The sequence below is a fragment of the Pundamilia nyererei genome, unplaced genomic scaffold (genome assembly GCF_000239375.1).
Source record: "Pundamilia nyererei isolate P.nyererei 1_Seehausen unplaced genomic scaffold, PunNye1.0 scaffold00540, whole genome shotgun sequence".
In the NCBI taxonomy this organism is placed as follows: Eukaryota; Metazoa; Chordata; class Actinopteri; order Cichliformes; family Cichlidae; genus Pundamilia; species Pundamilia nyererei.
In genome coordinates, this window is record NW_005187941.1 from 141,634 (window position 1) to 154,518 (window position 12,885).

Genomic DNA, 12,885 nt, shown 5'->3' on the forward strand with positions numbered 1-12,885 from the left:
TTTTCCCATATCTGTTGTGGAACATAACGCTGAACATACAACAGGAGAAAAGTGCGCACTGACAGAAAAAACAAAGAAAAAACATTTGTATATATTGCATGTTGTGATTTGGATGTGTACGTGACTGAATTGTACGTGTTTGAACGCAATTTGTGGCTACAATAGCAACAACAACAATACCAATAATAATAATGATAATAATAGTTGGAAATTAGCAATATGCGCAGAACATCAGTTTTATACTTACACTACGTTAAACTGCACTGTCCCTTTTAAATAAAGAATTAGTATTATTAATAGAAAACAGTAGACATTCATTTTAAAGCATCAGAAACAAGTTTTCGTTCTAGCTGCATCTGCTAATTTATTCTGACATTTCGTAGAAACTCCCAGTTTGTTTATATCTGCAACAAGAAACAGTACTATTATTCATTCTTAGAATTAAATATGAAATGTAAGTTATGAAGAAAGGTCATTCTTTCAGCACTTGATCAATTAAAGTTCGTTTTTATTCTGTTTTTTTCTCGGCAGTGTTCACTTCCGGTTTTGTTTCCTTTGCATTCGTGCTTCCTAAACTTCCCCAACTTGAGCAGAAAGTCCACAACTCAGGTCAGCTGTTCTCTATAAAAGTTATATTATTCTTAACACTCTCAACCGTGTCTAACCATTTTTATACCAACACAACTGCGACCTGAAAGGGGGCTGACGCCACGCCACAAAACTCCACCGTGACTTCTGCGCATGCGTCATAGTTAGAGTAACGGAAGCAGTACAGCGACGCTCATAGACAGCCTGACTGTCTGACCGACGCTGAATGAGAACGCACTGATTTCGACTTCAAAATGATGAAATTTCTGCCGAAACTTCTGCTACTGGTGTTGTTAGCCTTTCCGGCGACTCTCCTTATCAAAGGTAAGTCTGTTTGTAAAGATACGAAGAAAAGCGCAGCGATTTAGGGGAAAAAGAAGTGTTAGCTGTCGAGCTAAGTAGCTGCTGTGGGGAAAGGGGAAGGCCGCTCTCCATTAAGCGTGCTGGTTGAAGCGAAGCGTGTATATAAAAATGAAGGGATTCATCGTAAATGTGGGGCAATTAGAGGGATATCTCCACGGTGGATTTCGTTTTCGCAAATGCCTCTTATTGTTTCGTGTAATTTAGTGTAAGGTAGCTCACGTCAAGGTACTTTAAACGCCTGGTTAGACTGACGTGTCCTTACTGTTAGCAGGGAAGCTAAGAGGCTCAGTTAACGTGCTGCTTTATTTCAGCTCCTTTATTTCCTCTCTGTGTAAACGGAGCCTCGGAGTTGCCACACATAATATGATGTAATCAACAAAACTTGTGAAGGTTTCTGAAAAACTGTGTAAAGTTACTTTTGTTGCTACGCTAGCTTACTTAGCTTAACCCCACAGAACTGAATCACAGAGTGACTGTTACTTCAAATGCCCGCTTAATTAATGTAAGTAGATAATTAAGTCTGTAAGAGCATGGCTTATTTACTCAATTGGTCTGCACACTGTGCAGCTGAACGGCTGTTTGAGGCCGATTAAGTTATCTGGATCGTATCCTGTTAGCTGTGATTGTAAGCTGTGGGTTAGTTCGGCGTTTACATGACGAAACGGACGTCTTGGCTTCCTATTTCTTTTAAGCAACACGGTTTTTACATCACGGGCCTGTGGATACGCTTTTAGAGTTTAACAATAGCAATTTTACATTAGGGTATTGATATTTGTAATCAAAGTCTAACCAAGAACTTGGTGTTGTGTGGATATTATGCACATCATTATTATCACGGTTAATAATGTTGTAGCAAGTTTCATTTTAATGTGTTGGTTAATCCCTGGCCTTGTGTATATGCAGACAGAGTGAGGGGAAGTAGTGGGACTAACCTGACTGTGTTATTGGGTCGCTGTCATGAGTCATAAAACTAGGCAGCATGGTGGTGCGTTGGTTATCATGGTTGCAAAACAGCAAGAAGGTTCTGAGTTGGAGTATCCTGGATGGAGAAGTCTGCAGCTCAAATAGATGCATGTCAGGCAAATGGGTGACTCTAAAATGATCTTGTGTGTCAGTGTCTGACTCTGTTAGCTGGGGGTATGCTGCCTTCATTTGGATAAGCATTTAAACAAGTGGATAGCTGCACCCTAATTGACAGGGTGTGACTGCACTGATGAGCTGAACAAAGGTATTTGCTTTCACGCAGATCTGAATGTTAAATGTTCAAAAATGTTTGCATGCTAGTGTTATTCGTCAATTTTCTTAACTCTTTATCCAGTTCAGCGCGGGCTCCATCCACACTGAACTGGACAACAGACGACTGTTCCAGCTGTCATGGGGCGAAAGGTGTGGTGCAGCCTAGGTTATGCTCTCCATTGTCATCTCTCTGCGCGATGCAAGCCCAAACTGACGTCACAACTGCTGGCATGTGCCACACTTGGGCATCGTTTCAGTTTTTCGTGCTTCTCTTAACTTTTGTAATGTGCCATGTGCAGCCAGCTGGGTGGAAGAGAAAACTGTTCGATCAACTTGTTTTTTTGTTTTTGTAAACTAAGTTTTTAGTTGTATATCAATACCACAGTTCAAAGGTTCCCTGATTACAGCAGATGTTGAAACAGCAGAAACTTCTACACTTACACCAGCACTGATGCAGACCAGTTCAGGAGAGAACTGTGGCGAGTACCGTGCGCCTTCAAGTTACAGTTTGCGCTTGATACAACCAGTGTGGTGACCATAAATGCCAGTAAGGTTTAAATACATGTGACTCGCTACCGTTTAGTTCTAGAACTAAAGATGGCTCTTGGGTGAGAAGTGAAGTCCAGTTGCCTTCTTCACTTGACTTAGATCTGAGATGATGGCCGTCTTGGAAAATGTAGAACTGTTTTTGTTTGTTTATAATATATTTACATGGAGACTTTGATGCTTGTATCTACCTTTGAAAGATTGTGTGATGTTACCTTAACAAAATCTATCATCCCAAGCTTTAAACCACCAAAAGTAGAGTTTGTAATTTCCAAGTTGTTAGGTTGTAGTGAATGCTGCAGCTCGGTGTTTAGCTTGGTCTGGATCTGTTCTCCAGGCTATGCTTGGATTGTTCTTAAGCACACCATGCAACAAGTTTGAGAACCATGTAGTCTTAGGTACCAGAAGAACATTGATGGAGTACAAAGTCATATCTGTGTTGTGGTCAATTTTAGGCTTGCATCCATTTTTCCAACCATCATGGAGCTCATTGGTGAACTGAAGATGTGCTTTAAATATCAGACCTCTGTAGCTGCTCCGGGGTCTTTGAACCATTACATGAAATAAAGATTGTGTTTATAGGCTTGGTAAAAATTCCCATACTTTCTGTCAGGACCAGTGGCAAGTGCCCAGGATTTGACTGAGGATGAGGAGGCTGAGGCTGTGGATGAAGACGTGGTGGACGACGTGAACGAAGAGGATGATGAGGCAGAAGTGGAAGATGATGATAACACAGAACTGGTAAGTGATTAAATTGGCTGTAGAAATGTTTTCATAGATGATGCAAGTTTTCGCTGTTTACTGTACCGTGATAAACGTGAACCTGTTCTTCGTCCCGTTACCTAAACCTGTGCGCTTATCTAGACGGAAGAAAAAGAAGATGAAGAGGAGGAAGCGTTGGTTGGAGAGGTGAAGGCTTCCCCCAACGCTGACACAACCATCCTGTTCGTCAAAGGAGACGGTGAATGTCTTTGTGTATCCGCCCTCTTGTTTTCATTCAGCAGTTTCTAGATTTTCCTGTATTGAAACCCCCGTTTGATTCATGCCATCCTTCCTCTAGACTTCCCAGCCAACGACATCGTTAAGTTCCTTCTTGGCTTCACTAACAAAGGGTCGGAGAACTTCATCGTAGAGTCTCTGGATGCTTCTTTCCGTTACCCACAGGTAAGAAAATGAGCTGTAACAAATATTCATAGCTGTAGCTTCATCTCTCTCTAAATTTGTCCTGTTGTCCCCTTTCAGGATTACCAGTTCTACATCCAGAACTTCACCGCTCTCCAGCTCGGCACCGTGGTTCCTCCCAGCAGACAGGCCACCTTTGAGTACTCCTTCATCCCCGCAGAGCCAATGGGTGGGCGGCCATTCGGACTCGTCATCAACCTCAACTACAAGGACAGCAGTGTAAGCATGACTGGTTTAAACTCTTCTAATGTCAGCGATGTAACAAATCAGATTCTGTGTGGAAATTTGGGACAATAAGTAGGAAAAAGTCATCTGTAGCCATTATTTTCCACCATTGCGTTTGTTTCTTTATTTACATTTCTCATCCATTCTTTTCCCACCTACAGGGAAACGTTTTCCAGGATGCTGTGTTTAACCAGACTGTCACCATCACTGAGAGAGAGGATGGGCTTGATGGAGAGACGTAAGCATGCATGCATATATACACACCCAATCTGGCTTTTTTTTCCTCCCCCTTTGCCTGCATTTGTCCATAAACCCACCCTCTCTCTCTCTCTCTCTCTGCCAGGATCTTCATGTATGTCTTCCTGTCAGGTCTTGGGCTGCTCGTGGTTGTAGGCCTTCACCAGCTGCTGGAGTCCAGAAAGGTGCAGATACCATCAGATGAAACAGTTTTTAAAGAAATGGGTAGTTGAGGGGAAAAATAAACCCTTTGATGGTTTAGCTAGTGTTTTTTACATCAGGATCTGCAGGTGTTTGTCACAGACTTAAACTCTTTGGAGCTTTTGGCCAAAGCATGAGCTACATGAGGTTGAGTTGGTGTCATTAGCAAAAAAAAAAAAGCAGACAGCTCATTCTGTGTTTGTTTGTAGAGGAGGCGTCCAGCTCCAAAGGTAGAAACGGGAACTTCGAGCCACAACGACGTCGACCTGAGCTGGATCCCCCCAGAAACACTGAACCAGATCAGTACGTACTCCTCGCACACATCCTGTGACCTCATCAGCTCGCACACAAGCTTTCTTTTTTTATGCACTTTGTTATCTGCAGACACAGTAGAAATCCAACTGTTTATACACCACAAGTCTCAGATGAGATTGTCAGCTTCATCGAACACTCCCTCTCAGAGCACCTTTTAAGCTTTTCTTCCTCACAGAATCAGCTGAGTCACGCGTGCAGGTGTATCTTTTGTAACATTGAAAACATTCACCAAAATTACATTTAATTCCTTTAATTAAACAAAAGACTACACGAGCTTTAACCATTTAAATATGGAAGTGACTCTGCAGAACAGTAGCATGTTGGCTGTTTTAGAGTGAAGTAACACGAGCACTGGACCACATGGACATCATTTGCAGTGAGCCACACGTTTCAGTGATATTTAAAATACAACCTGATTATAGGAGGAGGAAATTTCAGGTTTCAAACAGTGCTTGCACAGATGGTGTTTAATTTCATTTCTTAGTACATGCTTAGTTTAGGGAGTTGGACTACTTTTAGGTTCATAGATTTCTCCAGGTTAAACATCTTAGCTTTCATCACGGGTCCCTGCAACCTCTCTGCTTCCTGTGCAGCTCTTGAGGTTGGCAGACGTCTGTAGAGCTGCTGTTTCTCTCCGCACCCAAACATTTTCGAGTTTATTATATGAACAGGTTCAGGATATTTGTTGCTGCTCTGTTCTTTCTTCCTGCTTCACCTGCTGTTTCAGAATGATCTTAATCCTTGACTGAGCGCGAGGATCACTCACCTTCTTTCTCCTCCTCTCTGCTTTCCTTGCTCTCATGTTTTCCTGCGTCTTCAGTGCAGAGTCGCAGAGGTGAGGTCTGCTGCATGTCGTGTGTTTGTGTGTCTGTAACACAACTTTGGTCCTGATGTTGGAGTGTTTAGTGTTCTTCTCCCACTCCTGGTGCTCCAGATGTTCTGATCTGTTAGTGAGAAACTGCAGAAAGTTAAACTAAACACAGTTTCCCACTGACATCACGTCACATTATTCACCTGTTTTGTGATCAGACCATCTGGTTCTTGGCATTCTTCCTTGTGTGTGTGAAAGTTGGTCTTAGAGAGTGGTGGTCACAGTAAGCGGGGTTGTGGTGCAGCTGCTTGGTTGGATGTTGGCTATAAAAATGATTTTCCTTCTTTCATTTTTACTTAACCCAGCAAACTCCTCCAGTGTCTGGAAAACATGAAGACGTTAGTGATCCCGTTGCTTGTTTTTGTCATACCTGTGATATTTTCATTACTGTTACAGATGTTATAAAATCCTCTAAAGTCTTCAGTTACAACTTTCAGTCATTTTTATACAAAAGGCAGTCAACCCAAGTCATCTGTCAGTCGAGTTGCAGGTGTAAAATAATTGTAGTCGCACATTACACGTGTGGTAATTTTCCCCCTACACACTGCTTGTAGGAAGAGTCAAAACCAGGTGTCGCTGCCTGATGGTAGCAGAAATAACAAAGTAGTTGAGCAGGAGCATCCTTTTTTTTTTTTTTTTTGTTGCTTGAAGTTTTCTTTGGACCTTAAACAATAACTTCAAGGAAGTTTCTTTGGAATCACGTAATTCTTTCAAAGTTCCTTAGTTTGCTTGTCAGATGTAATAAAAACCTCAAACCTGTTGATGGAGTCTCCACTGTAAATAATACATGTGTGAGAAAGCTTCAGTGAAATGTTTTTGGAAGACACATTTGGTTTTTTTGGTTTTTTAAGCATGTTCTGACCTCACGTTTGGCCTGATTCTGAGAACATAAAACCTGCAGGTGTGTGGCATCACCGCTCTGTTTTCAGAAAAAAAATTACAATTCACCTTCTTAACATCTTCTCCTCCTTCAGACAAAGCATCTCCCAAAAGATCTCCTCGCAAGAGGAACCAGAAACGCTCGGCCGGCTCAGACGAGTGACGGCTGACAAACGTCACTTCAACAAAAATTTCATCCACCCGTGGAGGAAGAGGAGGCGGCGGGCTGAGAGCTCCACCGTGAGCACACTCTGCCCTCTGCTGAGGAACTTTAACCAGTGCCAAGCACAGCGATGGCTGGCTCAGCTTAAAAACTGTTGAACACACACACACACACACACACTGCAGCCCCTTTTGTTTAACGATTACTTTTTCTGACGCTGTCACAGAGAGATGTGGGGAGGCTCATCCTCTAACAGGCATGTTGGGCGTTTATTTTCTCTGAAGGTTGATGGGTTTTCTTCAAAGATCAGATTTTTTTTAAGCCTTGGTAGTACAACTGCTGACATTATCATTGTGAGACAGTATTGATTGTGTTGTTTGCCTCGCACACTGACGCAGGGCTGAAACGATCAGGATCATTTTTGTCTAATTCGACTCTTCTTTCAAGTTACTGGTTCAGAGTAGAAACACTGGTTAGTTGCAGCCCTGCTCTGATGTGTGGAGGAGCTACAGTAACAGATGCAGTTTTGTTGTTTTTGACTTTTTTGTATATTTTCTGTTTGTTGATTTTGTCTGCACATAATTTTTGGTTTTGTTGGGATTTTGTAGACTTAATCTGCTTCCCTTCTGTCTGCTGTCCCTCTGTGTTTCACCCTTTAGTCACAGTCACTCAGTTTCCCTTCTGCAGATACTCAGTTTTTTTTTGTGGTCTGATCCCGTCGGTCAGCTATCAGTGCCGTCCTTCTTAAACTGTAACTGACGTTTTGAGCTAACGTTTCAATGCTCATGTTATATTTAGGGGAAAAGGTCCAAATCTTTGTCTAACAATGATGAAATATTGTTTTGGTTTAGCACAGAAAAGAAACCGGCCACAGTAATGCAGTGTGGCCAGTAGGAGGTGGTACGAGTAGATCTCCAGAAACTCACCAGGCATTAATCTCTAGTTTCTCCTTATGTAATTGATTAACCGTGTATTTCAGCAGGCAGCTAATTATTGAGAGAGAATATGGAGATATTGATTATCTGCCTGATAAGACAGATGGCCGACATGACATCCAGCAGCTGCTGAGTTTCTTGTGCTACAGAGGCTGTGACCGGCTGCCCGCCATCATCACAGTCACTGTGACGCAAACGTTCATACTGTGTGCTGCCTCAGCGTGTTTTACTTTACTGTGATATAGTGAAGAGCAGTCATGCTCATGTTCCACGGGGTTTTTGGCAACTAAATCAAAGTTATGCAAAGCTTCAGTTTTACAGTGACGAACCTCCTCCTGCAGTTCTGTGGTGTGCTGGACTTTTGAGCTTCTGAGCCAAATCATTTTTGCAGACGATGTGCTGCTGACTTTGTGCGTGAAGTTGATCCGTTTGAGTTTTTTGCTTGTCCTTCTACTTTTTGAGATTTTCAATTGTATTAAAATCCAGAGTTTCCAGCCCATGATGCCGGGAGAGCGTCATGGGCTGGAAACGGTGACACGAAGCTCCATGTTAGAGAGTGTGCCAGTTGTTAGGTGGACAGACAGAAGCGGAGAAACGGATCAATGTGGAGCTCTGAGGCAGGAACGGATCACCATCAATCAGCATTTGGCTCAGAAGCTGATATCAGCACGTTATGTTGTTCACGCTGTAAACACAGAGTCTGCATGAATTTGATTTAGTTGGAGCTAAACTCATTTAGTTCTTATGATTTTTCTTCACCATATCATAAAGAAAATGTGCGAAACACAAAATTTATGCCACTTAAATTTTTGGCCATGATTCTTTCTCGACAAGGCTTCTGAGTTTTCTGTGCTGTGAAGCGTAAAGTCTGTTATTGTCAACGAAAATCGTCCAAGTCCTGTTTTTAGAACAGTTTATTTAGGAATCTGAAAAAGTTCATTAGGCAGAAAATGTTTTGCTTATCCTTCTTTAAATCATGTGAAAAGGTTAACTTGGTCTCTGGGAGCCTCTGAGGGGAGTAACCATCATCCAGCAGGTTCATCGATAGCAAGAATAATCTAGTTACAGCCTTAAGCATTACAATGCATGAAAGCGACTTTCTTTTCTCTCATTAACATGAGTATTTTAACATATGAGACGCAACTCATGAGGTTTTGTGAAATCGGATGTTATGGTTCTCCCGGCTCGCCCTGTGAAATATCTGCATCGTGATGTTACGTCAGACCTGCGAGTGGAGACCCGAGTGTCTCGTCAGGTGGACTCATCAGCACTGTTGCGCTCGCTTCGGGCTCTGGCTCAGAAGATGACGGGTAAAGACTCCTCATAAGAATCTAACAAACTGAACGGTTCGGGTCCTCTCCACGTGTGCCTGTTTTCTACCTTTTCCGTTTGTACGTTTTTATTCACTTCTGGCTTCTCTCCTCAAGCAGCCTGTGCAGATCAGAAAAATGTTGAAGCACTGGTGTAAATACTGGCTGACTTAAGCTGATTTCAGAGCAAATTTACCGAGCTAATTTATTCAAGACGAAGATTGGGATTAAAGGGGAGGGGGGTGGGGTTTGTATACTGTACCACTAGGGGGCATCAGATTCTGCAGGGCTTGAGCGTCAGATGAGGCTCCTGGTCTGCAGAGATGTCATTTCCTGTAAAGCTTTTTGTGGATATGGAAGTTGACAGCTGTTCACTGAGGCTCCCACATCCACAAGCAGCCAAGCTGACAGGTTTTTGTTATGTTTCTGTTTTTCTAAAATGATGGGGGCTGTAATTCAGAGATCTGAGCTTGTTCTTTTATTTGCTTTTAAATGTGCAGGAAATAAACTGAGGATTTGCTGTAGAGCTGCTGCTTCTGTCGTCTTTATTAACAAAAAAGAAGAAGGCGTAAGATTTTCTTTTCTCCATTAGTGCAGAAAAGTGAAGAATGAAGGTTTTTACAGAGTTCAAAGGAAGCAGAAATGAGGTTTGGTAATGGTCAAAACAAAACTGGGTAGATGAAACAAGCAGGAAAAAATCTTACAGATGAGCGCAGGCAACAGTAAAAAATACTACAGATTAATGCCAAGTAATTCACGTGTTTAATTTTAGTATATTTAGAACAAAGTTTGTCAGTTACAGTTGGAGTATGAACGTTAAAGCTACAGAGGTTGCATGAGCACACTGCAAGCAGAATGAAACATGCTCACCACATTGTAAACGCGCGTGGTCCTTGGTGATGTCATTAACTGACTGAAAGGCCCCCGCTGACTGTGCACTGGCTGGCCACTTCATTAGGCACACCTGTTCAATCGCAACTGTCTAATCTGCCAATCACACGGCGACATGGCTCCAGTGGGTGGCGCTGAGGCACGATGCGCTGTTAGGACATAAACCTCAGAGAAGAAGAAAGCAACTTTTATTTTGAAAACTCACTCTCCTGCAGCTGCTAGGCTTTGCTAAATAGTGTTCCCAGCTCATCATGGCCTCGCCAGCCTGACTCCAGCTTTTTCACGGAGTTCCCTTTCAGTCTTTGGTAGTGATGGTGAGATGAAGCCTAGTGATGAACTGAAGCTTTTTATTTGCTGTACTGCGCCATCAAGTGGACGATTCAAGTGAAACGGGCTCTGTGATTATAATGTGATGTGTAAACCTCTAAACTGAATAAATAAATTGTGTTCGTGGTTATTTATCCCGAATATTGTCTCAGTATGTCTGATACAAAAGAGAAACTGGAAACTATCAGGACAGGGTTTTGGTATGATAGTGTAACTGTTAGGGCTGTGTGGGGAAATTTTGCCTCAGACAGTCAGAAATATTATAATTCCGATCATGCATCAGTACATTTTGTATATTTTTATAGATATAAAAAGAAAGCTGACACTTTGGAGACTTTATCAAAGGTGTGAGCATCAGCAGATGCCTTTGTGTCAAAGTAACTGAGGATAAAACACATAAAAACATGAAGGCGATTTTCCTGGCCTGGATTTAAAAAAAATATTCTGCAGTACATAAAAAAACAAAAGAAAACCATTAATCAACACATGAACATTACCTGATGCAGCTGAAGTGCAGCAGGGCAAAGTTACAGAGGTTTGATTAGAGACACAACTAAGCGTTTTGCAATTTTGCATAATTTTAAAAACTTTAAATTTGTTCAGTATTGAACGACAGAAATTAGGTTTTCTTTTCATAATTAAGTAAAAGGAAAAAGTAGCGGCCGACAGCCTGTAAACAACGGTAGAATTGTGCGTAACAAATAAGCGAATAATGAAGAAAACAGATTTTTAGACTGGAAACTGTTCTTGAAGTACAGAGAGAGAGAGAGGGAGCTGTGCGTGAAGTGTGATTTTATTGTGGTGGAAACAAAACAGCAAAAGTCAGAGTGAATTCATGGCGATGTTTATGTGAAGCGTAGTTTGGATCTTCTTTTGCTGCTGGTTCGCTCAATATTGTTTGGAGAGAGATCCGTCGGAGGCTCCGTGCTTTGTGTTTACGTCTTTGTGCAGAATCCGTGTTCCTGCTCTCATTTACTGCTTTAGCTGTTTGGTGGTTGTTGAAATTTTGTGAAGGTTTAACCTGAGATTCTGGCATTTCGGGCAAAATACATTTATATAAAAAAATGATTCAGGATTTTAATGAATCGATATGACGTTATCCAAGTATCGATTTTAATCGATAATCAGAACCCACCCCTAGTAACTGTGTAATTGTGCTTATGTACATCTGGATAATGACACAAACTAGTGTGTGGCGCTTCACTTTTTTAAAAAAAGACAGAAATCAGGTTATAGGATCTGTAGTGTTGTTTATTTATATTGTGGTACTAATCATTCGTGATATTTAGTACTGTGTGCATACTTTATTAGAAGAGATGAGATTAAAAAAAATCTCTTCCTTGCTGGTTCCATCGAACAATAAATGCTCAAGTAACTATGTAACACGTACGTAATCTGTTCAACAACACAGTGTGATGGGAAATCAGCTGTGTTTTGCTGCCCACTTTATTTCGAATCTGGCGCGAACCGGCGAGCCAGTTCCTGAATCAGTCACATGGTACGGACTGCCCGCGAGGCCTCGAACGTCACTGCATACGTAATCAAAGCGAGCCTCGATACGCGTTTCACAAAAACTCGCCGAGATTACCCGACACAGGTATCGAAGCTTCGACACACAGGACACATCACTAGTCTTTGGTCTTTTCTCCTGCACAGGTAACCAATCTCAAATCACTTTTATGGGTACATCACATCACAGCATATGTGACTGAACACGTGATTAAGCTGGCGCTAGCCTTTAGCTAGTTATCTTAGCATGCTGCTAGCTGCTTTAGTTGCTGTGTGATAACACGAGGGGAATACGACTCCATACGACATGTGTACAAATAGAACCAATGGTTTTTCAGAGGTAGTTTATGTGATTTAGTCTCATATGAAGGCTCATAGTGGGTTGAAGGTGGATGGTGTTCACATGTGATTGTTCTGATTTTATTTCTTAGTTTGGATTCACTGAAATCATTTGGACCTCCAGTCGGAGTGAACTACAACACTGACGTCTGTGAGGTTTTGCTGTGAAGCCCAAAATTCTGGGTGAAACACTATTACTGTTTCTTCTAATTAAATGACCACGACATATTTGTTTTAACTCGGTGAAATGGAGAATAGGGCCTGCCGAGTGGGAGACCCTCTTGGTTTCTTGCAGAGTATTTCAGGGTCTAAATTTCAAATTGTTTAGAGAAAAATAGGTATAGAGATCGACAGACCACGTGACTTTCGCGCATTGCATGCTGGGAACTCGTGGCAAAACAATCCAAGTACCGCATCAAATGCAAGCATTTGCAGCACCGCAAAACATTCATTCTCCCGTTCCAATACCTTCTTGGCTTTTCTTTGCCCCCCAAAAAGGTATGTACAAAACAAAGGAGAACAATCCCGGTCCGTACAAAGACAGACTTGATGAAAAGTCAAAGAAAAGATACGAGGAAAAAATCAAACCAGTGAAAGGGTTAGACCCTTACGAGCACACAGAGGGACAAAATACGTTAGCGTGCTGTCCAACTTCACCACGCTCATATTTGTAATTATACGCTTCATGGAGTGAGTGCATACACTCATGAAGTTTACTAACTTCAGGTCACTGCAACAAGCCCAGGTACAGTTTACCGACGGATGGGT

The 12,885-nt window shown here is 41.9% G+C and overlaps 2 protein-coding genes across 3 annotated transcripts in view; both read left to right on the forward strand.

The window, feature by feature from the left end:
- Positions 1-715: 715 nt before the first annotated feature.
- Positions 716-9,577, forward strand: ssr1 (signal sequence receptor, alpha). Of its 2 annotated transcripts, XM_005754318.1 has the most exons (10): positions 716-912; positions 3,347-3,474; positions 3,598-3,694; positions 3,794-3,897; positions 3,976-4,134; positions 4,302-4,378; positions 4,484-4,562; positions 4,788-4,881; positions 5,714-5,728; positions 6,739-9,577. In XM_005754318.1, exons 1-10 carry the CDS (start codon positions 843-845, stop codon positions 6,804-6,806), a joined length of 891 nt encoding a protein of 296 aa, XP_005754375.1. In that variant the 5' UTR covers positions 716-842; the 3' UTR covers positions 6,807-9,577. The 2 variants fall into 2 exon arrangements, with proteins under 2 accessions (XP_005754375.1, XP_005754376.1); XM_005754319.1 differs by lacking the exon at positions 5,714-5,728 and having other exon boundaries at positions 717-912.
- A 2,241-nt stretch (positions 9,578-11,818) lies between these two features.
- The window catches only part of LOC102200942 (zinc finger protein 665-like), a 10,789-nt gene continuing 9,722 nt past the window's right edge, over positions 11,819-12,885 (forward strand). Inside the window, exon 1 of the mRNA XM_005754321.1 lies at positions 11,819-11,925. The gene's annotated coding sequence lies outside the window, so the exon portion shown is untranslated. The remainder of the gene's footprint in view (positions 11,926-12,885) is intronic.

Bases quoted from the DNA above. Each gene is read 5' to 3' on its own strand.
- ssr1 (XM_005754318.1), top strand. From the start codon at position 843: ATGATGAAATTTCTGCCGAAACTTCTGCTACTGGTGTTGTTAGCCTTT. The intron at 4,135-4,301 runs GTAAGCATGACT...TCCCACCTACAG, and splicing joins TCAACTACAAGGACAGCAGT to GGAAACGTTTTCCAGGATGC. The intron at 4,379-4,483 runs GTAAGCATGCAT...TCTCTCTGCCAG, and splicing joins GATGGGCTTGATGGAGAGAC to GATCTTCATGTATGTCTTCC.